The 24,275-nt window shown below is 47.8% G+C and overlaps 3 protein-coding genes across 3 annotated transcripts in view; all 3 read left to right on the forward strand.

Annotated features, from left to right (window-relative positions):
• The window catches only part of NAA25 (N-alpha-acetyltransferase 25, NatB auxiliary subunit), a 32,548-nt gene extending 27,816 nt beyond the window's left edge, over nt 1–4,732 (forward strand). Inside the window, exon 24 of the mRNA XM_064466021.1 lies at nt 1,438–4,732. Coding sequence (XP_064322091.1) covers nt 1,438–1,560 — 123 coding nt within the window. The 3' untranslated portion in view covers nt 1,561–4,732. The remainder of the gene's footprint in view (nt 1–1,437) is intronic.
• A 715-nt stretch (nt 4,733–5,447) lies between these two features.
• Nucleotides 5,448–10,635, forward strand: ERP29 (endoplasmic reticulum protein 29). The gene is made up of 3 exons (XM_064466025.1): nt 5,448–5,611; nt 7,453–7,591; nt 8,756–10,635. The coding sequence occupies exons 1-3, from the start codon at nt 5,492–5,494 to the stop codon at nt 9,256–9,258; spliced, it is 762 nt and encodes a 253-aa protein (XP_064322095.1). The 5' UTR covers nt 5,448–5,491; the 3' UTR covers nt 9,259–10,635.
• Nucleotides 10,636–11,253: 618 nt separating this feature from the next.
• TMEM116 (transmembrane protein 116) lies at nt 11,254–24,207 on the forward strand. The gene is made up of 11 exons (XM_064466026.1): nt 11,254–11,359; nt 11,612–11,658; nt 11,793–11,856; nt 15,710–15,841; nt 19,829–19,933; nt 21,486–21,535; nt 21,961–22,044; nt 22,128–22,266; nt 22,744–22,888; nt 22,998–23,071; nt 23,596–24,207. The coding sequence occupies exons 1-11, from the start codon at nt 11,312–11,314 to the stop codon at nt 23,794–23,796; spliced, it is 1,089 nt and encodes a 362-aa protein (XP_064322096.1). The 5' UTR covers nt 11,254–11,311; the 3' UTR covers nt 23,797–24,207.
• The last annotated feature ends 68 nt before the right edge of the window (nt 24,208–24,275 follow it).

Below are 24,275 nucleotides of genomic sequence, written 5' to 3' on the forward strand. Positions count from 1 at the left end.
GCTGTTAGTCAGCTTGTATTTTCTCAGTTAGATTGTCCTGTTTATTTTATAGCATGTTACTCAATTTCTCTTTTCTTGTTGCTGTTTGAGGCTGATGTAGAAGTATCTCATAATATGTTAAAAAAAAAAAACCTGCAAAATTTGATAGAAAGCAAGGAAATCCCTTAGACTGTATTTAATGCAAATTTGAGTAAAACAAAAAAGTACATTTTCTTAACATTATCAAAGAATCTTCACTTTAAAGGGATAAGACATTTTCAGATAATTGATCTTTGTAATTTTTCTGGTTCCTCCCTGAATCAGCAAATCCTTACGTCTTCCCTTTGTTGCAAGGCATCAAATTGCTACACAAGGCAGATCTGCAGAACCAACCATTAGATTTGCATGGATTTGAGCAGAAGCGTCTGTGGGAGTCTGCAGCTGTGTTTGTTCACAGAACTTGCTGTTCTGTTTGTTGCTTGACATTGTCTCAGTAAACCCTGATAAATGCAGTCTGTATAGCTCTACTCAGACCTGGGCTGTGTTTGCAGCTCTGTGTTTAGAGCTAAACAGTGCTTTTGAAAAAGTCCTCGTGTTCAGGTATTAGTGAAAATTCTGGTGTGAATGGAGTGATACTGGTAATGTGTCAGCTGAACCTTGCCACCAGTGTGAGATTTTCCCACATCGGATTGGTTCGCTCAGGCTGTGCCTTGCAGGCTTTTCTGTGTTATCTGTACAAGCCTGCAAAAGGCGTCCTGATAGCAAGTCACCCCTTCACAGAACAGTGCTTATGGCTGCTGCTTTGGGCACTGGGATTTGCTCTTTCAGCATACAGAAATACAGCACCGTTCCCAATAGGTCGGTGCTAACCTCGCTCTACCTGCAGGAGCAATGCCAACAATGTTGCATGTCGGTGGTCCTCCTAGAAGCCTTTTAGCATGGGGATTTTAGAAAACGGCACATTAAAGGGGATCTAATAACTTGGAAAAAGTGAGGTACCAGTGTCGCCGAATTAGTGACATCTGAACCTGTCCCAGGCACTGCAGCTCACTCTGCTTTGGGATTTTTGGTGTAAGAGTCTCTTAGCTGGTCAGTGTTCATTTGCTGTTTGACTTCACTTCTCTGTATAAGAAATTCTGTACTTTAATAAATGCTGACTAAAACAAAATGCTACACGCACTCTCAATTTCAGCCACAAAAAGTTTGCACAAGGATGGTTCCGGAAGTTTTGAAGAAATGTTAATGTGTTACCAGCCCTGTCTGGGCGCTACCGGTATCTGCAGGAACTATTGCTGCTGAGCAGGTGCTGCCTGTGCTGCGCTGATGACATTCCCTTTTGTAAACTTACACTGTGGTCCTCATGGAATTCTTCTCAGTGTTTGAGATGGTGGGGAATGTTTTAATGGGAGGATTTAAACACTTGCTGTGGAGTGAATGATTTCTCTTTGCATTTTGCAGGAAGAAAAAAAGTTTACAAAGACTGTGCAAGGGAAGGTCCAGAGCAGTTACCATCACTCAGTTCAGGAAATTGGAGAGCTGCTGAAAAAGAGACTTGATACCATTAAAAAACTAAAGATTTGAGAAATGCATCGTTGACGGACTCCACAGGGGAGCCACGCAGAGTCCAGGCAGAAGCAACATTCAATATACCATCACTTTAATCCAGAACTTCCTCATAATGCATGAAGGACTTAAAATCATAAAACAGGTTTTTTAGGTATTACAGACATATTGAGCTGACTTAAATTATTGTACATAAATGAGAAGCAGGGACCCTTATCGGGGTTTGACCACTTTTTATACATGTTCATAAGCATACTGCAACAGGAGAAAATTAACTTTCTTCCCTTTTGATCTCTAGGAACAACTGGAGATGGTCTTTAGAAGCAGCAATAGAAATCCAGTGTAAAGCATATATCTCAAAGGAGTTGTATTTTCATCACCATACAGTGTTTATAATTTTTGTATGGTCCTTGCCTTAGAAATGCAGAAGTTGTAGATGCCCGCGTTCAGCCAATGAAATGAGCCCGTTTTGGAGCCGCCTATTTTGTCTGCCAGCCACCTTGTCCAACTGACTGACATCAGTGTGTTGGTCCAGCAGGGAGAATGCGTACAGCCTTCCAGCAGAGCCCAGCCCTCGGGGTGGGAGTAAGCCGTGCCTGGTGGTGAGGCAGGTTCCTCTAAGGAGAGGAGGACTGCTGGAGGGAAGAGGTGGTGTCAGCGGGGACACAGTTTGTTTTCATGTTTGGAAAAATTGCAAACCTGATGAGGAACAAACTTGGCCATTAAGCTTTAGAGATGGGAATCGGTGTTTCAGCAAAAAAAGACAAAACCAGAGACCTTGTATATAACAGCTGCAGTGAAGTCTGACACTGCGGTCTGATTTTATGTCAGTTTAATGTAAAACAGCAATGATCATGACTTTCAAAAAGTGTATTTAGATTACTGAAACTTTAAGGCTTAAATATTTTAATAGAAATTAAATCCTATTGGCTTTGGTTTTAAGTTGGCAGAGGTAACTTTTGCTTCCGCTGTGGTATGAGGCTGAGAATACTTTTTGTAACTGTATGCTTGCTTTTTGCAGTTGATATTTGATTATTCATGTACTAGCTCATTAGGCATTCTATTAGAAAGTCACATCATCTGCTCCCACTGAATATGCATATTTTTGCTGGGGTTTTGGTTTGGTTTTTTGTTTTATTTTAAAGGAGTAATGCAGCCTAAAATTGGTAGGCAAAAAAGTTACATGTACCTGCAATACAAGGAACAGATCAGACTTTACAGATTCCTCATCTTCTGATTTAAAGCGGCTAGTATCGGAGGTCTATACTTAAAGTTTTAAGAGAGCTGACAATCCTACCTTTGTCATCTCTTCTGAGTATGTTTTGTTAGTAATGCTAGAATGTTGATGAGAGTATTTTTTTAAAATAAATCCCCTGTATAAAAAAAAAAAAAATCACATAGCTGCTCTTGCTGGATTTAGTTTTGCTTTGCCCCATCCTGAAATGGAAAGAAAAATGTCTGCAGGTTGTCTAAATTGTCATGGATGTCCTGATGGTTTAATTGCAATGTCTGGTAAGTGCTCTGGGCTGGAGTAATACCAAAATGTGTTACGTCTGTTTTTTATAGTAATACTTTTCCGGGGAAAAAAAAAAAAACAACAAACCAACAACATGACAACGGAATTCTTGTATGTTGTATAGGAATACCTTTTTGGAAAGAAGGGTGTGTTCCTTAAATTAAAGCAAGGCTGTTGACTGAAATTGATGCTTTGAAATGTGTAGGGTAAGTGAAAACAGTCCCATTGCTGAGATGGTGCAATTCATAGAGAAGCACTGAGCCAGAAATCTGCACTGCCCCTCTTCATTCAAGGAGGCAGATTGCCGTTGCTGATGTTCCTGTCCCCTCCCTCCCCGTGGCAGTGCTAACTGGAGGGGGCTTTGTGCAGACGCCAGCATCGAATGCAAAGCTGACTTGGCACCCTCATCCAGAGGGGATGGTCCAGGGGCTGATTTATGCTGGAGTTTCCTTCCACTGCTGCTACAACAGGTTGAACTCAACTAGTATCAATAAGCAATGGTGAAAATGTAAGTGAAGTGTAAGGTTAATGTAACCAAGCTTTTAAAATCCTCCCGTGTGCCTGAAAGCAGAACTTGCTTTAAAAAAGGTTTTCTGCATCAGCTCCCTTAAAAGCAGAATTGAAACTGCTGGGGGGAGAAACGTGTGTCATCTGAAGCAAAGTCTGAGAAGAGATGGAACCATGGCCAGCTCTTGCTTCCCGTCACAGCATTTGGCATGGCGCAGGGCCAGCGTTGGCTGGTCATTCAAACCATCCCTGTGCCAGCAGAGGGGGAATACCGACTGCTTCTCAGTGTTAGCTGCTGTCCCATTTCCAGTCCCAGCCACTGACAAACGATAAGCTTGACAAGCAAATACAGTTTTTTTTTTTTATTGCTCAGTGTTCTATAAAAGCAACTGCCATCTCTTCACAAGCTGTAGTTTCTCTATAGGAGGAAATGGTCTACAAAAATGACTTTGTACTGACTGTTTGGGGGCTTGGCCGAGGGAGAATTTATTTCCCCCTATAAATTGTGTACAGTTAAATATATTATATATTTCTTATGAAAGAGCATTTCCCCTCCAGAATATGTCCCACAGGGACCTGATAAGAAATTCAAGCTATAACCCATTGCTGCTGTTCCCCCTTTTCCACTCTTGGGATTTGTTTTTGTTTTGGATTTTTTTTCTTTTGGTGGTGAATTGAAAAACATACCTAGAAGAAGCTACCAAGACTACTGTTTACAGACTGAAAAAAATACTGCTTTTATACTACTGGGATCATGAGCCATGATCCTTTTACAGATTTCCTCAACTCTTTGCTTAAAATCGGTGTCTGATGTAGATAAAGGTCAGAAGTCCTACCCTGCTTTGTCTACACACGGGACAAAATGTACAATGCCTCTTTGTGTTGCCCATCATTTTTGTACTTTTTAACTGTTCAAGAATTGCATTTATATTTTGCAGTCATTGATAATCATTACTTTAACCGCTAGTAATCTTAGATGGGATTTTTTTTGTTGTATATGCAGCCTTATCTGAACTTTCTTTTCCTTGATTATTCATTATTAATTTATGACTGTAGAAGATATGTATGCCTCAGCCTTCTATGGACTTAAGTGACACAACTGCAAATGATCTGCTTTAAACTGGATGGGTTTATAATTTATATAAAAGTCAGTTTCGTTACAAATCAGTACTGCTGCCTCTGTCATTTTTCTGTTTGGATGGTCTGGAAGCGACTGAAGTGTTCATCTTCCTGTCTAGCTTTGTCAGCCCCCTTGGTGTAGGCAGATTATTCTGGTGTGGGGCAAAGAGAAAATCAAGTTACCTGCAAAGAGGAAGGGTGGAAAGAGGTGGGATGGGGGGGGGGGGGGAATGCTCATTGCTTTCCCTCCGTGGACCCGGTTCAGAGGAATGTTTGCTGGGGGAGGGACCTCGGATGGGTCTGTGCTTTGACGTGACCATCTGTCAGTCTGCTGGTCGGGCCTTCTGCGTTGAGCGCTCGCACTTGATCCTCGCGTAAAGGGGTAAGAGAAGCAAGGGCTGGCAGTGCATGACACCAAAAACTACGTGGGAGGGCAGTGCCACTGCTCTGGCAGCGGCCACCCCGCCTGCCCTGCTGCTGTGTATGGACACCCCACCAGCTGCTCTCCTCTCCCTGCCCACCCCGGCGCGGCCGTGGGGCTGCAGGCTGCGCTGCAGGGCCCGATCCTGCGTTCGGCCCTTCATCCCCGGCGCACTCGCTGCTGGAAGCTGCCCGCTTGGCTTTATGTCCCTGGGGGCAGCAGCCGCCCCGCCGCCTCCCCGGCCCGCGGAGCCCCGCGCGCCCCACGCCGCTGCCCGCCTCCCCCGGGGGTCCCGGCGGAGGGGCGGGGCGCAACGACGGGGCGGGGCGGCCTCCCGTCTGCGCGGTCACGTGGCGCCGGCAGCCCAGTTCCCTCCGCGCTCCGCCATGGCTGCGGCGGCCGCCGCCGCCTCCCTGCTCCTCTGCCTGCTGGGCCTGGCGCTGCCCGGCGGCAGCGCGCTGCACACCAAGGGCTCTGTGCCCCTCGACGCCATCACCTTCTACAAGGTACGGCCCGCCCGGCGGGCGCGGGCGGGGCGGGAGGCCGCTCCGGCAGCGCGGCGGCCATGTGCACTGTCGCTACTGCCGTACCAACAGGCGGGAAGGCCCGGGGGGGTGTTGGGGGGCCGGGGGTGCGGAGCGGGCTGCGGCCGCCGAGCCCCCCCACCCGACCCCATCGGCGGCGCGGGGGAGCGCCCGGCGCTGGCGGAACGGCCGAGGAGGCGGGCCCGCCGCGCCAGAGCCAATGGGAGAGCGGCAGCCGCGGCGGACAGCCAATCGGCACGGTCCAAGTGGAGCCGTGCCGCCGGGGGCCGCCAGGGCAGCGCTGCGGACGGGGGGCGCGGGAGCCCGGCCCGGCTCGGCTCGGCTGAGCCCGGCTTGGCTCGGCTGAGCCCGGCTTGGCTGGGCCCGGGAGCGGGTCAGGGAGCGGACGAGCTGCTGTCGGCTGCCGCCCGCTCCGCCCGTGCCGGTGGCCCCGGGCAGGACGGTGCAGGGGAGCGAGTCGGGGCCGCCAGCGCTCTCAGCTTGGCCCGGTTTCACTTCTTTTTTGTTCATGAAAGAGAAAGCAACAGGCTTCTGCCAGACTGAGGTCTTTCACAGTTTTTTTTTCTCTGCTAAATCACTTTAAAGTTAAGGTGTCTCCTCGAGTGTGGCAGGATTTTGACCTGAGCAGCAGCGAGCGCTGTGACAGGTGTCGCAGGCCCAGCCTGAGGCAGATGGTGAGGCGCCTACGGCAAGGGGACCGTCGGATGGCAGGATTAAAGCCTCTGCTGTGGCAGTGTGAGCTGAAGAGACAAGAGTAAGCTGAGCTGTTTGAAAAGTATCAGCCCTAAACTATTCAGGCATGAGCAAATACTTCTTGCCACATGCCAGCCCCCAGCTTGATTTTTCTGCTGTGACAAACCATTTTTGGTGTTTCAACGCTACGGCACTGTACAGCCCTTAGGAGCTTCCAGCTCTTCTGCAACGAGAAGAATTTGAAGTAATTGACAGAATGCTGAAAGAGGGACTTTAAAAGACCAGCAGAGATATCAAAGCTGTCACATCTGCCATGCTCGCTTCTCACGGGGACAGTAAATAAAGCGATCAGTAGGGCCAGGACTGAAGACTTCTGTTAACTGTTGCAGTTGGCCTTTTGTCAGTGCCTGAGCAGTGCTTGCAGTGCACTTTGTAGGTGGGGACCTGTGTTGCAATCTGACCCTCCTCCCTAGAAAAAATGATTGTGCAAGGTCTTCTCTTGGAGGGAGAAAAAAAAAACCCAGACCAGGTGACGGATTCCATTTCCGAGCTCATTTGAAAGGGCATCACCCAAGCGGAACAAAGTTCAAAAGCAACGGCACAAGCGAAGAGGAATCAATTAAAACACAAATTCTCTGTTTACTGAACCAGTCTGGCACCTCCAGCATCTCTGCTCCCTCCCCGCGCCTCCTCTCTCAGCAAAGAGCTGTAGTTCTCATGCTGGGACGCTTCAGAATGACATTACACTTGGCCTCTATCCTCTTAATGTCCCACTGGAAATTATTTAGCTGGCTTCCTTCCAAGATGCTAATCAGATTTATAGCAGGCAAAGCATGTATAATTAAAGGCATTATCAGATCCCCCAAACCTACCACGTACCATCTTTATCATCTGGTGTAGGAACACATATATCCAAAGCTCAGTCTTTCCTCCACACTGCAGTGAGTCATTTTTGAAAGGCCATAATTATAAAATTTCCATTCTCCCTCTGCATCTACTCATGGCACAGGAAAAGAAGAACAAGCTAAAGCAACCTTAGGTCACTTAGAAATCACTCAAGTCTGAAATGCTAAAGTTTTGTCTTTTTTTTCTTCGTCTTCTTGTTTTAGGTGATTCCAAAGCATAAGTTTGTCCTTGTGAAGTTTGATACGCAATATCCATATGGTGAGAAACAAGATGAGTTTAAAAAGCTGGCAGAGAGCTCAGGCTCCAGTGAAGACCTTCTGGTGGCTGAAGTGGGAATATCAGGTGAGGAACTCCAGACAGATTAGTACAGTATGGGCTGGTGTGGAGGAAATAAAACGCACCACAATTTCTGATGACAACAGGTAATTCTGATAGTGAGAAATGGGATGGGCCCAGCCTTGTCAGACCAAAGCCCTTGCTCTGGCTGGTCACTGAGCCTCTTGCGGTCAGCGTAGGAGTGCTGCTTATCTCCCTTTGGCTGGTTAATGAAGCAAGTCAGCCCACACTGCTAAGCTGGATGCTGCCCTCCTCAGTCTAACGCTTTTTGTCTTTTTTTTTTTTATTCTTTCTTTCTTTGCCGAGGGAAACCTTTTTATCCATTTCTGGGGAACAGACCTTATAAGAATCATGCTCTAGCCACTAGCCTGGTCAAACAAAGCAAATGTGGTCTGATTAGTTCATTGTAGCAAACCCTCTGTTTATTGCTGGTAAAGCACAGAAAGCGGTCCTTGCGCTATGGCTGGTGTAACTTGATGTTCTAGTAATTGGCCTTAAGAGAAAAGCAGCGAAGGATGGATCACTGTCACCTTACTCACTCTTTTCTTTGTAGGTAGAATTAAGAATTTAAGCTTACAGGAATTGTCTAACTGGGAAGTTTCACCCACGCTGACATCTCTAAATGCAGATGGATTTAGCTAAGTAGCATAGTTGAAATCTCCTTAAGTTATTTTTCCTGTCCTCAAGAATAAATGCAATTTATGTAAGAGGAGAAAACATCTTGTAGCTTGGCATGCTCTCAGAACTAAAACGTATATACACGTACACAGTCTGCACATAGATCAGGAAGAAAATCCTTTTAACTGTAAAATAAAATTAAATCAATCAATAGAGGAAAACAAGGGAAAAAATGGCTATTAATCTCCTGTTAGGAGGACTGCATTTGTAGGTAGAGGTCCTGCCAATGTCTTACACTATCACAGTCACAGCAAAGCACTATTAGAATCTATTACTTCCCTTTGGAAAAACCTAGTGATGGTTTGCCTTGCAGAAGTGATTTTCTGGGGTGTTTTTATTTCAGCATATGGCATTTCTGGGCAAAGAGGTTATTAGGAAGTGCTGAAACTCTGGAGACAAATGTTTACCAGATCGTGTAGGAGAGAATCCTAATTTAATTTTTTCTTTTGATTAACATACTGTGCTTTTCTGTGTTTCATTTTCTCTTGACAGACTATGGTGATAAACTGAACACTGAGCTGGGAGAAAAGTACAAGCTGGACAAGGAGAAGTTCCCTATTTTTCACTTGTTCCAGGATGGTGACTTTGACAATCCCTTACCTTACAGTGGCCAAATCAAGGCCGGGGCTATTCAGCGCTGGCTGAAGAGTAACGGCATCTATCTGGGGATGCCAGGCTGCCTGAAAGAGTATGACATGCTGGCCAGCAAGTTTATGAGCACCTCTGAGAAATCAGAACGCCAGTCCCTCCTGAAAAAGGGGCAAGAGAGTTTAGAAAAAACAAAAGAAACAGAGAAGAAGTCAGCTGAGCAATACTTGAAAATTATGAGCAAGATACTGGAGCAGGGAGAGGAGTTTGCTGCTAATGAAGTCGTCCGAATCACAAAACTGATTGAGAAGAACAAAATGAGTGATGGAAAAAAGGAGGAGCTCCAGAAAAGCCTCAATATCCTTGCTTCTTTCCTGAAGAAGAATAATGAAAAAGATGAGCTCTGATATGTTGGAGAACTTTGTACAAGCTGTGAAACACTGTCAAGAGTCCTAACCAGTTCTCCTTATGCAAGCAAACTTCCCGCTGACTTCAAGAGAGCAGCAGATTTCCTTCTGGTATTATCAGTTTAGAAGATCAAGAGGAAGACATTCCTTAAAAACACAGTATTCTGAATATTGGAAAAATCACCTCAAAGCAAGACCAGTGTTGTGTAATACTATTCAATAACAGTGTTAAAGCAGACCAAAAAATAAGCACTAGATTGGCCTGAGCACATTCCTGGTGGTTTTTACAGCTGTTCCCTGGCAAACAAATAACAAAATTCAGTCTCACATTCCATCTTACATGTTGTAAAAGGTACAGATCAGGTGCCCCTCACATCCCCACCTTTCCCTGTTCTTAGTCTCCTTAGGTTTAATGCTCTTTAATCTACCCCTCCTACCTTTTGTTTTTGCAATAGGCCACCTTCTCCAAGTCTTGTTCTCCTTATGTGTGACTAAGAAACCCAGAGTTTCCTTTTTCTGCCTTCTTCTTCAGTGGCTCCTGTCTCTGTTTGGCTTGAGTATCAGCCAAACGCTGGCAGGCATAGTCAAGACAGGTCCTTCACATATTAGAACTTGCCCCTCATCTTCTGGCTGGAGCAGCCATTTCAGCAAATGTTCTCCTGAAATCCTTCATGGTGCCCTGGCAGAGCAGTGATTTGAGCTCTGAGCAAGGGCAGAGTGTCCTTGAGGTGCTATTACAGTTAGTCGTGTCAGTTTGGTAAAAACATGTTTTTTGAGAGGTATATATGAGTGAGTTTTCCTACAGCTGAAGAGCACATGCAATGCCTGTGCATTTTGCCTGTTCTTCCAGTCCAAGCTTCATCTCCTGCGTTCAGAAAAAAGGGAGTGAGACCCATGACATCTGAAAGTCTCAAGCTGTAGTTAACATGAACAAAATATTTTCTCCAGCTTCATCTTCAGAAGCAATTGACACTGTCAAACTAAAGCCTGATCAGCATTTGGTAGGTTTAAGTATTTAAAAATGAGGTCTTGTAACAGGAAGCAGAAGTATTTGTGACCTTAGGAGCCTTGTCTGTGTTATTTTAATGGAGATACCTGGCCCAGGGATCAGGCCAGTCCTCGATACTGCACGTGCCGTTCATGCTGTGTGGAATTCAGATGGCCACTGGAAGATGCTGTACTCCCGATCAGGGCTATATAGTTGAAAAGGGAAACATCTTGAGTGTTTTACCTTAAGGCTACGCTTTAAGCTAAGCAAAACTGATTCCTGTGGGAGCTTTGCTGCCTTTTGAATTCTGGAGTGGGTACAAGGAGCAGGTATTGCTGCAAGATAAAGTGTGTTAATAACGCTATAATTAAAAAAGCGGTTCCAGTTAACAGCTGCTTCTTAAACTGCTTTCTAGAGAAACTGCTGCTGATCTCTGCCGTTAGAGGGGAAGGCAAATGCTGGTCAGCCAGGTGATGCCACCTAGAAGCGAAAGGAACGCCGCGGAGATGGGTTTACGAGGCGGCGGGAGGGTGTCCCTCAGGCCCGGTGGCCTCTTCCCCCTTGGGAGGGGAGGAGGAAGGACCCCCGACAGGGCGGGCGGCGGGGGCGATCCCTACGGGGCGTGTGAGGGGAGGCTTCCCGCTTGGCTCCTGAGGAGAGGCCGCTGCCTCGCTCCCGCCCAGGGCGATGGGGGGGCCTGTGCCAGCTGTGCGGGGCAGGGGGGAAGCTAAGCAGGGTCGCTCCGGGTCGGCTCCTGGAGGGGTGGCCGGCCGGGGATGCAGCGGCTCGGGGTGCGTGGTCCGGGGGTCCGCGGTGCACCTTCCCGCCGGGGCTGGGTCGGGCTTCGCATCCCGGTGGGGATGCGCGGCGGCTGAGGCGCGGGGTCCCCCAGGACGCCGGTTCCCCCTCAGTCCCCTCTCTATGACTGCGCGCTGCCCTCAGACGGCCCCGACGGCGGGGGCCGGGCCCGGGGTGCGGGGCGGGCCGGGCGCGGGGTGGCCCCGGGGCGGAGCGCGGGCGGTCCCCGCAGCCCCGGGAGCGGTGCGGCGGCGGCGGCGGGTACCCATGGCCCTCCCGGCGGAGGCGGCCCGGCTGGACGGGAGCTGGCAGGAGGTGAGCGAGCCCCGCCGGCACGGGGAGCCCCGGGGGGGCAGCGGCTGTCCCCTCTCCCGGGACCGTGCGCGCCCCTCGCCCCGCTCTGCGGCACCGGCAGCTCTGTCCGCTCCTCTCCGGGGCTGCGGGTCGGGACCGGCTCCGGCGCTCCCGGTTCCGCGGCTCCCCGCAATCAGCTCGGCTGTCTGTGGGGCGCTCCCCGCCGTGCGTGGGACCGCGGCGTGCTGAGCTCCCACCCGTCCTTCTCCCCAGGTCTACTCGGCTCTGCAGTGGATACAGTTCACCATGGCCATGCTCAGGTACAACGTGCTGCCAAACCCACGTTCCCGGGATGGAGTTACTATTGCAACGGGATTTTCTCCAGAAAAAGAGAAATCGCTTATCCCAGCGAGGGAGATGTGCTCCTGTTCCAACCTGTGCTTTGTTTTCTCAGTGTTATAGGTTCCAGCTCAATTATTGCCTACACCGTCTTTCAAAATGCAGTGCGGTCCCCTGAGGTAAGGTCTGCGCCTCCTTTTCCCTCCGTAAGCCGAGGTGTTGGTCCCTTGCCGATGGGTCATGCGTGTAGTAAAGACCCCCGTGGTTGAGGCACTCTGCTAGGAGGAACTTCAGGCTTGTGTGGTTAGACCTTGTTTAACAGCTGGGAGGCAAAGGGCTTGCCGAGAGTTTTGCCTTTTGTCTGTGATATGAGTTGAAGGGACTGACCTGGAACTGCACCCGTGCGGGGAGAAGCAAGTTCCTTAGCCCCGCGCTTTCTGCCTCTCTGGGAAACTGCTCCAGTTGTTCAGACACGTCCCGGGAACAGGGATTTGTTAGGGTGTCCTCCTCTGCGGGGCAAAACGCCTGGAGAGGTGAGCTGTGCACAAAGCTGCTGAAGTGCAAATTGGAGATGGCCCTGTAGGAAATGTATTTACGGTGTCGTCTTCAGGTATTTCTGAGTAGTTTTTCTAGGCAGGTGCGCTATCAAAACTGCTGCAAAGTTCAGGCAAAAAGAGACCAGGCTGAAAAGCAGGTTTTTGTGCTGGGCTCCACAGTGGGGCTTTGGAAGATTTACCCTGGCTGCGCGCAGGAGCCACAAACGTTTCTAATGCTGAAGCAGTGGGACTCAAATGCAAACTTCCCTCAGGGTGGGACTGTCCGCATGTGCACTGCAGATCTGACACAAATGCAGTGCCTGGCATGTCCTGAGTGCATCACACGTCCAGGTCCTGTGTGCAGGGAATCCTGCATGTTTGGGATGTATCAGGCGTGCTGAGCAGGTGGCTGGCACATGTGCAGTAGCCATAGACCTCCATCCCAAGCCTGCCAGGCTTTTGCCATCCACACACAGCCTCTCTGTCTGCCCAGGACTTACCAGAGGCAGTGCACAGAGCTGATCTGTGTGAAGGTGGGGTTTGTTGTCCAGGGTTTGCAGATGTCTGGCAGCCTGGTCTGTGGACCATGCAGATAACAGGTTACTGCTAAGAGCAGTAGGACTGTAGAGCCGGCAGCTATGTTGCAAAAAAGCTGTATTTATACTTCCCTCATCTTCCATGTTCTTCGTACCTCATGGGTTTGATCTGCAGCCCAGAGAACAGGACTTCCAGGGAATGCAGTGAGATATCCCCAGAGAAGGAAGGCATGCAGTTAAGCTAACAACTGTCACATCGTTGGATGAAGCAGGGTGGGGAGGAGAACATGAGCCCAGGGTTGCAGGGCAAATCTGTACCCCTTACAACATGCAGGGCACTCTTGCTCCCAGGCAGCCAGCCTCTTCGAAACGATCTGCCCAGCACATCAAGAACAAGCTGTGGAGATCTCTGTCCATTCCCAGGGAGGAACGAAGGCTGGGACTTCACCTTAGTGCTGAGATGGAAAACCTGCCTGAGCTTGTGCCACACAAGGTGCATCAAAGGCTTCCTCTGCCACATCTCCTGCACCTGGAGAGCTCCAGACATGGTTCTCTCCTGGGGTCCTCCACTCTGGTGTGATATGGAGCTGGGTTTGGCAGGTGTCCTAGTGTGACTCAGCAGCCTCGACCCGTTTACTTCCATGGCCAGAAGAAGGCTGCATTACTCAGGAGCTCTCCTGCTATTAGTCATATGATGTGGCTGTGGCTTGGGAGCTGCACTCTAGCTGCTCGTGAGCCACACATGGCTCCAGGTCACAGATGGATCCTTCCTCCTCAAGGGATACCAGATGTTTCTGCTCAGATTATTTCTGCAAATCCGGATAGGAGGATGGATACCAGCTGGCGTGCCTTGTCTGCAGCAGGCTTCCAGGCTCTTGTTCTGCTGCCAAGGGAGACATGTTGCTGGTGTTTCAAAAGCAGCAAGATCTTCACTGACTTCCCCATCGCCTTGTCCCCATGTTTCTGGTCTCAAGTGGAAATTTGTAAACAAAGGGGCTGGAAGAGATCCATATCAAAGCTTGCCACAGAGAGTTTATTCCCTGAGTCATGAGGCTCCAGAGCAAAATGTTTAAAAATAAACAGCTCTGGAGGCTGGGAGGAGAACAATGTTATAAACACTTCCCCTCCTGCCCTCAGCCTAGGAAATCAAATATTGCATTCTTGAAGCTTGTTTTCTGTCTCTACAGGGTCAATAAAACTCTTCACCCTAAGCTAAATCATTCAGAAGAGACGAACAATGGCAAGCAATGACCAAAGAATTTCCTCTGTCATGTCAACAGGTTCTGTGCAGGCAGATGTCCCTGGACAGTGGCCAGACAGAGCTAAATCAACACGTATACTCCAGCCTGGCAGCTCATCTGATTTGTTACGTCTTTACATTCCCTTCCTCTATTTTATAAATACCGTTTGTTTTTTTTTCTCTTTTTCCCTTTTGCAAGGTTGAGCCATGATGCCTTTCACTTACCACTACATCACCTACTTCTTTATTTAGGTCTGTGCCAGAATTGCTCCTCAACCAAACAGTGGTGGCCTGCTCCAGGGACACTTGTTGCTAGAGAAATGGGTCGCCTGTTTGATTGCAAAAGTTGCTTCTTTGCTTATTTTGGAGCTGCTTGGTTTTAACCTGCCGTGCTCACAAACTGGACGATGTTCCCAGCCTTTCATGTCTATGACTGCCTGCCAGGGCTTCAGTTCCAGCAAGGAAAAGCCTGGGTTGTTTTTTTTTTAAAAAATCATAAATGCAATGACCTACAAACTAACTCCAGATATTTGGCTAGCAAGAGCAGTCTGATTTACCATGTTTCTGGGTTGGATGGTACAAATATGGAACTGGAGGGACAAGGGTGTTGGAGAAGAGAAATCCTGCAGAAGGCAAAGGACCTGCTGCGCAGCTGCATGGCAGTGGGGGGCTCTGGAAGACACCAGGCAGATCTCTCTCAAACTGTGGCACAAGGACAGATCTGGTTCAATCAGCTCTACCTTATCACTTATCAACCTTCCTAAGCTCTTTCTTTTTGCTCACAGGAACAAGACAAATATCACAAAACGCAATGGGAATATCACACAATGCAATGGGTGGCAAACATTTACTTAAAGGGCAATATTGAGGCAAATCTTACCCAAAGTTCAGCTGCATGAAAAAAATCTTAAAGTCAAGGCCTCCTGAAATGTTTCCATGCTGTGTTTAGCATTATATTTTCCTGGAGGGGAAAAAAAAAAAAAGCCATCATTTTCTCTCCAGGATGCCTAAAATTAGGTACTGAAGACTACAATTAGGAATCTAGATAATAAGGCTGCTTTTCCAGAGCGTCTGCTCTCCCACTAACAAAGAAACTGGGGGCCAGAATTTTGCACAAATTTTTTTCCTACAGTGTTTACAGTCCTTTTGGCCAGTGCATGCAAACTGGAAATGGGCTGGAAACTGCCATTAGAGGAGACACAACTCCGTGCAGCAGAGACTAGTGGCTCTCATAGAGAAAATTAATCTGGCATATAAAATAGCTTCAGCCTTAGTCACCAACTGAAATGGCATGAAACACATATGAAAAATGTCTGTTTCAAGTTATTTCAGACCTGGAGAAGGGTTTGTGTTTACCAAAAGTTTTATTTCTCTATCAGCTGATTTAACAAATAACATCATTTCTCCCTGCCAACATGTCTCATTCTACAGAACTGTAACATTCTGGATCTTGGAAATATTTTCTGTAAGATTTGATGCTGCTCTTGGATCCTGGGGCATTGCTAGTGGCAGAAAGGGTGATTAGGGTGGCGTATCTGCACTGAAACAGCTCCCAAGAGCAAGAATCACCATGGCTTTTGCGTGCTAGGAGAGTTGCCCTACCAGAAGAGCTGGGGGGATGAAAGTGTGTCTAGATGAGGGGGTAAAGCAGCTGCTGTAGGTGGTCACGGGAGTGTTGTGACTGTCACTCAGACCTGCTGACCAATTTCACTTTTCTCAGGTTCGTCCACTTTTCTACCTGAGCCTCTCTGACCTATTTCTGGGCATGTGCTGGCTCACTGGGGCACTTCTCTATAGCACACCAACCTCCAAGCAGGATCTCATCTGCTATAACCTGCAAACGACAGGACAAGTGAGTAGCTTTGGCACCACCATTCATGTTGTTACTGTGCACCCTTTGCTGTAATTAGCTTTGCTGGTGATCAGAGCGTGGCCATGGGGGACTGGTTCTAGACAGGCTTTGGCAGAGACTCCCCGTGTGAACTTGACTTACCAAATCTCTTCGCCTTGTGTGAAAAACGGAGATAAAGATGCTTGGTTTTAGGTACATCTGGTTTGTGAGAGGCAATGAGGAAGGCAAAGAGAGCATGGGATTTTGTGGTTGCCACATTTAGGTTGCTTGTGTAAAGCTAGTAGATGGGTCTTAATCTATTTCCTGTTGGACCTGTGCCAATGATGAGCTCTGTGCCTCTCACACGGCAGCTTTTCTATTCCTCTTCATGCTTCCTCCATCCTGGGCAGGAACAGACACATTCTGCAATTTGCTTGAGCTCAGACTTAAAACATGATTCATACAAACAGCCCTGCTCTTGCTGATCTGGCCCTATCCTCTTTCAAACAATCCCAAGGATGCTCAGGGGCTGCTCCGTCAGCGCAAGCTCAGCCCCATGCACCAGCGAGTCGGCTGCTTTCCAGCTGATTCTGTGTGCTGGAGACTAATTGGAGCGGAGTGAGTGAAATACCGTTTTCCTGACAGTTTGCTTTTTGTCCCACCGAGTTCCCATTTCAGCATTAGGCTTTGCAAATCACTGTTCTCATACAACTCTGCAGGATACGGCCAAGCTTGGGCCAGAACAGCAGTTCACAAGCAGTGATCTCTGGGGGAAACTGTTCCCTTTCAAAGGACCCACAAAAACATGGCTGGGAAGAGCAAGTGGTTGTCGGGAGCCTTGATGTGTGTTGTGTGGGCTCGGGCAACATCCTGGGATCATGATGGTAGCCGCAGATGGGAACTGAAATGCCCTCGCTGAGCAGCAGCATCCAAAGCCAGAGAGGCTCTCCGTGTACCTCAGAGAGGGCAGGGAAGTAGCTGCGTGTGCGGTATGGAAGTGTTCACACTGTTGTGTCTGGGGATGGGTGCCTGCAGCCCAAGGTTGCTTCAACAGCTGTTCTTGTGGGTAAAACTCTAATACTCATGATGGCAAGAGCAGCTGTTCCTCTCCTGGCTTATGTCTGCTTTCTCTAGCTCCCCTGTGCCACTGTGGAAGCACCACAATATGTTCACATCGAGAGAGAAAACAGCAGGGTGTGTGTAACTTGGCCACTTGGGAATGATGCAGAACAATATCAGAGATCTTTTTTAGATGATGGTACAGGGAAAAATTAGACGAGCTTGGTAGAGGATTTTCAGAGCCAGAAGGTTGAAGGATCATGTGGGACTGAGGGTGTTCTGAGCTGTTTCCCTTGCAGCTTTGCCTGGGGGACAGTTCTTAATGCTGGTGTGATCTTTTTGTGGCCTGGAGAAGACAGGTTGCACTGCTAGAGGAGAATTAGGCTTGATATAGACAATGCACCATAATTTCTCAGCAGAGACACTGAGACCATGCTATGCTCCCATGCACTCCTGGCTCTTTTCTGCCCTTGCTTTTCCAGCTTGTGTCCATGCTTCTCAGGGACACCAGCAAGGGTTGGGGGCAAGGTGGGAGCTTTACTTTCAGACTGGGATAGGCAGCATGGGTAGGCAGAGCTGGCATTGGGCAAGTCCTTACAGGACTTTCCTTTGCCTCAGCCTGGGTGCAGTGGTGGGGTGTGCAGGGTGCCTGCCACATCCCAGCCTCAGCCACAGGGTCACTGGCCTTCTCTCCTGCATGCCACCAGCAGACCACCCCCGGCAGAGCAGCTACCAGGGTGGCAGAGCCAGCTTGCGTCTGGCAAGAGCTGTTGCTGCTGTTTGCTCTGGAAGAAATTAAAACAAACGGAGCACTTGCCATAGCAACCGTGCCCGCATGGTGCACGTGACGCAGTGCAGGGCACCTTCTTACTAAACACCCCAGCAACGCCCTTGCATGGTGGGAACACCTTGTGCATAAGTAGGAGCCAGTAACAGGTTTAACCAGCAGCTTCTGCAGAGCATAAGTGATCTGTAACCGAACGAAATGAGTAAATGTCTCCGGGCCCCATTATGCTCGTGCTTTGCAGAGAAGTCTCGCAAGGGTTGCGTTATTGGGTGTCTCGTAAATACATGGGACTTCTTTGCACACAAACACCTGGGAGGTGTAAAATGCACTGAACGACAAGGACAGGCTCAGGATTGCTCAGCAGTGGCATCTGCAGATGGCAGCCCTTGGAGACACACCACAGGCCATGCGATGTGGTTGTTCTCAAGGGATTGCCTTAGGACCAGGACAGTATTTTGCCTTATTCAGCCTGTTTACCATCACATTATCACCAAGGGCTGACATGGCAGTGGATGGAACTCCCTTAACATCCATACTGTGTCGTAAAGGAGGAGATTGCTTTGTTTCTTGGACTTTCCTTGTTTCAGCCCCAGACATTTGGTTGATGTTAAATGTAAATACTGCTCCCTTCTGCTGTATCTTGACTTTGTTCTCTCCTCCATGCCTTGCCTTTGCATTACAATAATAAAGTCCAGAACAGAGATTGTGGTTATAATTGCACAATTCCCCCACATTCTTCCAGTTCAGTTCCAGTGGCCTAATAATGTCCTGGCAGGCTTCGCTCGTGCTGGTGAGCACAATGGGGAGCCACAGAAGTGTTATAATGAGGGACTCTCATGTCTCCCAGCCCCTGCTTTATCTCCTCATGGTGAGTGCTGCAGGGTTGCCCCGAAGATGGCTCTCAGGAGAGCAGAACTCCCTTCACTTTCTGCTGGCAACTTCACACGTGGCTTTTGGTTCCCTCTTCCAAAAAAGAAGGCAGTGCTGATGTTTTGTGAGCCTCTCTAAGGCATTTTGTAGTGCAAGAGAACGATCTTTGTGGACTGTTTTGATGACCTTCCCTGAAAGTAATTGAAGAAGGGCAACAAACCCTCATTAAACCTTGTCTAATGAGCTGGAAAGTCACTGTAATGTTCCTGCTGTAATGTGGCAGCCCCTTGGACTCAACTTCCTGAGTCAGCCAAGAGCATTTGCAATCTCAGTGAAGGAGACCAAGTTTATTTAGTGACTGCTTTCCCAGACTTAGGTGATACCAGGGCAGCCAACTTGTGCTCCTTGCCTCTTTGGCAAAGGATAGCAAATCCACTGAAAAATTCACTGGTCCTGCCCTTCCTCTTTGCCTTTGCCGCTGAAGCATGTGTTTCCTGTAGCAAACACAGCACGCTTATATAGTATGATTAGGCAGCGCTATTTATACTTGACTGCCTGGAGCAACCATGGATTCAGAAACAAATGCAAGAAGAATGGGGGGGTGTTTACAGGAACTTTTAGATATTTGGTCTCAACTCAAGCTGGAATTGAGGACTGTGAAACTCTGTAGGAAACAGTGTTCTGCATCTTTTCTTTCCTCCTTTTTCCCATGGAGAGAAAAGGGCTTTTGGGATGTTAACTCAGGATTAGTGCAGATATTCTCCGACCCCACTTTCCTCTTTAAATATACTGTTGTTATCTGCTTCCGTGAATTCACTGTGTAGTGAGCTCATTATGTGAGAAGCAAATCTACGTCCCATATCTGTGTTGTGTTTCCTAATGGATGTAGCATAGAGAAGGTAAAAGTGCTTTTGCGCCCTTTGTTCCCAGGATTTGGGCCAGAAAATGAGCCAAGTCACAAAGATTTGTATTTTCAAGACAGTCTGCTGTCATTAGTTCTCCTGTCCCTGATTTGGGGCCAAAGTGAAGCTGCCTTTGTGCAGTCTAAGGTGGGAACTCCTCCTCCTCTACCTGGCTCTTCCTGGTTGGTCTCCCACTGCAACCCAGTAGACATGAGCACTGGGGCTGTGCAGGGACCCTCACCTTTGGCAGTCCACTATGCTGTTTAGCATCCTGCCTCTGGCCTATGTGCTTTGGGTTCATCAGCAATGAACTAAAAGTGTTACAGAAACTATTATTATAGCACTGAAATACTATTATTATAGGACTGAAATACCATTTGTATTTCTCAGATGTTCTGTGTGGCCTCTTTTCTATACACCGTCAACTACACCTGGCATCTGTACATGGACCTAAAGATGAAATACAATCAGAACCTTCACAGGGTGCCCTCCCAGGTGAGTAGGACTGACATGCAACAACTGTTGGGTACCAAGGTCTGACTGCAGGGTTCTGGTGGGATTTAGGAGGTGCAGACATAACAGTATATCCCACCACAAGGACTTTGAAGGCCCTTCTGCCCCACTGCTGTATGAATTGACATATCTTGCCCACTGAGGTCAGCAGAGTTACACCTAGGTCTGCTGTGGGCTCTCAGTGAAAGATTAGGCTTGCAAGACTAAAGCAGGCAAAGGCCAATGGCAGTGTACATCTCAGAGGAGAGAAAGCTCAGGACTGGGTATTGGTGAAGTTCTAACTGCAGTTAGAAGGAGAGCAATTTGCACCAGCTCAGTAACTGGTTTGTTGCTGTCACTGCCTTCTGCCAGTGCGTGGCAGAGGGGACATGAAAGCAGGGGGTGCATGACAGCCTGAAACTAAGAACCGACAATTTCTGTCCTTCCCAGGTACCATACAGTGTTCGAGAGCGTCAGTAACTATTCTAAGAGTTTGAGACAGGAGGTGTGACGGAAGTGAGCTAGTGATAAAAGGACAAGTTCACTCTGTGAACAGTGGCCAGTCCTCACTTCATCATCCCTGGCCTTTACAAAAGCCCTTTGGGGAGCCAGTGTAATCGCTGGGAACCGAGGGACAAGGACATAGTACTCAGAAAAATACGCTCTGTGTTGCAGGCTAAACAAACACTTCACATACCTCATGATCAAAATCTCTCCTTGCAGTTGTTTCATTCCTCACACCTGGCTAAACAGTGAGGCACCACCATCGCTGTAACCAGTGTGTTGCTCCTGATGTATTGCTGCAAGATGACAGATTCCTTATGCGACTCTTCCTATTGAACCCATCAGCCCCATTTCCATATATAGCCTTTTTCTTCCCCACACATTTGCTCTGCACAGCAAACTTTGTATCCCAGATATTCCACCTATTGGTTCAGGAGCAGCAGGCTGGGCAGATCAGTCTGTATTTCAAGGGCTCTTGTCTGTACGTTTTGGATCCACTTGTAGGAGTGGTTTCCTTCTTGCTGGACTCCCATTCAAAATACAACACTGAATTCCCCACCACTACAGCTGTACCCACATTATATTGTCATAGCTGGTGTGTGGATGCCACCTGCAAATGTACATTTCCCGGTGAGCAGATACCAGGAGACTCCAAATTGCCTGCATTTCTTCACCAGAACATGAAGTTTCTGAGGAACGGGGCCAGGTTAAGTGAATAAGCAGAATAAAAAATGAGTAAGTAAGTTACACCAGAGAGCTCATCAAGTGTCTGCTCCTTGCGCAGTTCCAAGTTCCCTTCTCAAATCCTCGAGTCTTGAAGGAGAACAAGGCAGTAAGTGGGTGGAAGCGTCAGTTGTTTCTGTTGCAAATCAGCACAGACTGAACTCAGCGGTGTTGAATCAGTGCAAAATGGAAACAAACATTTGTGCTCAGTCTGGGGATTAATCATTTGAAGAACCCTCAGCTGCTGAAGTGCTCCCTGGGAGCTGGTTCCTGTGAACCAGTGGCTGTATGGAAATGATAATTTAATTAAGCTCTTTGGATTTTGCAGGTTGTAGATTATGCGAGTTGCATTGGCCGAATAGCAATAATCTCGTCTAGGTAAGATTTAATCCTCTCTGGCAGAATTATGTGGTTTTGGTAAACTGTAGTGTGCCAATCTCTGCTTCCTACTTATTTTGAAGCAAGTTTTACTAAAACCTGTAAAGCTTATCAGTAACAACAGAGTGACCTAACAAACTCAGAGTAAGAGGTTTTGGATGTAAGGGCTTTTCTCCAACCAAATTAGTTATAATTATGTTAACTATATGCTGTTTTTCAGAAAGTAGTCCTTTTACCCATGTATTGCCTGCATGAATGAAAGTGCAGAAGTTAGTAAAGCTGGTAAAATACTCTTCCAGAGAAGTCTCAATAAAAACAATTTTTAAGTCCTCTATAGTAACAGGAGAAAAACCTGTGTTTGGGTGGGGATGGGAGCAGTGCAGTGCAGTAACTAATAGCTGTGCCGTTGTCCTTTCTCCTCATAGCCTGATCCCTTTCCTTCTCATGGTGCCTGTGTTTTGCCTGGGCAACAGCAGTAATTGCTACCAGAACTTCAGCCAGAAGCATGGGTAAGCTTCACGCCTCTCTCTGAAACAGCCCCACTGCATATGAGTCATGGCAGGAGCTCAGGCTGTTCCCTTTCTTCCCACAGATGTCTCTTAATGCACGCAGAAATAGCCGTGCCCTCCAGTGAGCCACAAACCCTGAGTGGGTCTGTTTGCCGTGCGATATATTTCTATGGCATTGGGGTCTTCCTCATTTCCTTTCTGATCTGCTTCATAGCCATTCTGGTAAGAAACCTAGTCCTTGCACACTAACCATTGCACCTAGACAGTCAGTGTGAGAAGATTTGCCCTTTTTCATCTTTTGCTTGGGTGGTACCAGTGGCTAGGCAATGTCAGGGGAAGAACTGTGCTGCTTCCCTTTTCAGAGGAGTGGCAGGGGAGTAAAAATATCATTGTGCCACCATGTAAAGCCATCTGGAGTCCTGTGTTCTGTCAACTCATCCCAAAAAGGATTTAGCAGGTAGAGAAGGCTCAGAGCACAGCAGCAGAGATCACCTACTGCATGGGCCAACAAGAGCCCAAATCAGTTCAGTCTTCATTTCAGAAAAGGTCATGTACAAAGCAACTGCTCTTCCCCAGAGAGCACACTGTTGCGTGAAAAGGTTTGATAGACTGAAATGGGATGCTCTGTCCTAGATGAATAAGCCAGATCAGAGCATGTGCACAAAGTACAAACAATGATGTATGCTTGTTCTTTTTTAGGTTATACTCAGTCAAGCCCGAGGTTTGTACAAAAGGTTTGTAAACTCCACAGGATTCCTGGGGGATCAGCAGTGGGCCATGATTAAGATGGTGGAACAACGAGTGGTTTTTTACCCCATTGCATTCTTCTGCTGCTGGGCCCCAGGTTAGCAGAGAGCAGAGTTATTTTCTCACCATTCTCCTAAGACATAGTGCCTGGCAATGAACTCCAAGGAGCTGGACTTAAATACCCTCTTGTCTGTCCCTTTTCACAGCTGTCCTCCTTGGAACACTGAAGCTGGCAGTGTCAACAAACAGCAAAATCTACATGGCTTTTCTAATTCTACAGGTAAATGTCTTCCTCTGCAACCTCCTATGTTTTGCCTTCTCTGCTTGAACAGAAAAATGAGTGTTTGCCTGTTTCTAATCTCTGCTAGACAAAGCATGTTTGTAGCCACAAAGACCTAAGTCTGATTGATTTATGCTTTTGGTTGGCAAAGATCTTTGTTAGTTGTTTTGTGTTTTTCACAGGCCTGAAAAGGTGTCAGTAACCAAAATCACAGCACCACAGAAACTGTAGAAATAGGACTAGAAGGGATCCCCAGAAATCAGTTAGTTTATTCCCTTTCTATGAAAGCCTCCAAATGCAATTCCTCCATGACACTTATCCAGCTGCTTGATGTGCCTGAGGCAGCATTTAGGAAAGATTATTAAAATAACGGTGAGATTCCTGTATTATGTGAGAATGCAAGTAGCTAAAATCATGCTGGAAGCAGGAGGCTTGGCATAACATGCAAGGTTTGACAGCCTGGTAGGGAGCCGTGCAGTGCTGGCTGACAAGAGAGCCCTGATCTCCCCTGTGGTCTCTCCCAGGCTCTGACAGCAGCTTCCCAGGGGTTTCTGAACTGCATCGTGTATGGCTGGACACAGCACATCTTCCTCTCCCTCAAACGCAATGCCTGCCGGGACATTGACACTCAGACTCCTCTCTTGCGCTCCCAGAAGAAGTTCTACGCCAGCACGCTCCCCACCAGCCCACTGAACGCAGCGGGGTCCACGACCACCCTGCTCTGATGAATCCCTGCATCGAAGGAGAACAGGCAGCATCCTAACGAGACCTCGCCTTATTTTAGCAATGTCAGCCAGAGCCGGTATCGGGCTATCTGCTGCGAACTGTCCTGCCAGCAGCAAAGTTAGCTGTAGTGCTGGAGGAGCTTGAGCAGAGCTGTTGAAGACAGACACTTTCAGTGAAGATGATAGTTATTTATTTTACAGGTTTGTATGGATTGTAAATGGATTCTTTAAACATGGTAAATCTTTAGTACAGACTTCCTCCTTATGGAAATATCTCTAGAAATGCAGCAAATTATATGTAACAGCTCAGAGATCTGGTAGAGCCCCTTTGAGGGTAGGTGGTCAAAGGACGTTTTACTTCTCTAAGTATTTGCCATTACAAATTAACAGTAAAGCAAAGGTGAATATTTTTCAATCTCCGACTTTTAATTCACTATAAAAATAAGAACATGTACTGTGCTAACAGCCAACTGCAAGGA

The sequence above is a fragment of the Phalacrocorax carbo genome, chromosome 15, assembly GCF_963921805.1.
Source record: "Phalacrocorax carbo chromosome 15, bPhaCar2.1, whole genome shotgun sequence".
NCBI classification, from domain to species: domain Eukaryota; kingdom Metazoa; phylum Chordata; class Aves; order Suliformes; family Phalacrocoracidae; genus Phalacrocorax; species Phalacrocorax carbo.

Coding starts and splice junctions, on each gene's coding strand:
- ERP29 (XM_064466025.1), top strand. CDS start 5,492: ATGGCTGCGGCGGCCGCCGCCGCCTCCCTGCTCCTCTGCCTGCTGGGC. Junction 5,612..7,452: donor ACGCCATCACCTTCTACAAG/GTACGGCCCGCC, acceptor TTCTTGTTTTAG/GTGATTCCAAAGCATAAGTT. Junction 7,592..8,755: donor GGCTGAAGTGGGAATATCAG/GTGAGGAACTCC, acceptor TTCTCTTGACAG/ACTATGGTGATAAACTGAAC.
- TMEM116 (XM_064466026.1), top strand. CDS start 11,312: ATGGCCCTCCCGGCGGAGGCGGCCCGGCTGGACGGGAGCTGGCAGGAG. Junction 15,842..19,828: donor ACCTGCAAACGACAGGACAA/GTGAGTAGCTTT, acceptor TGTATTTCTCAG/ATGTTCTGTGTGGCCTCTTT. Junction 22,045..22,127: donor AACTTCAGCCAGAAGCATGG/GTAAGCTTCACG, acceptor TTCTTCCCACAG/ATGTCTCTTAATGCACGCAG.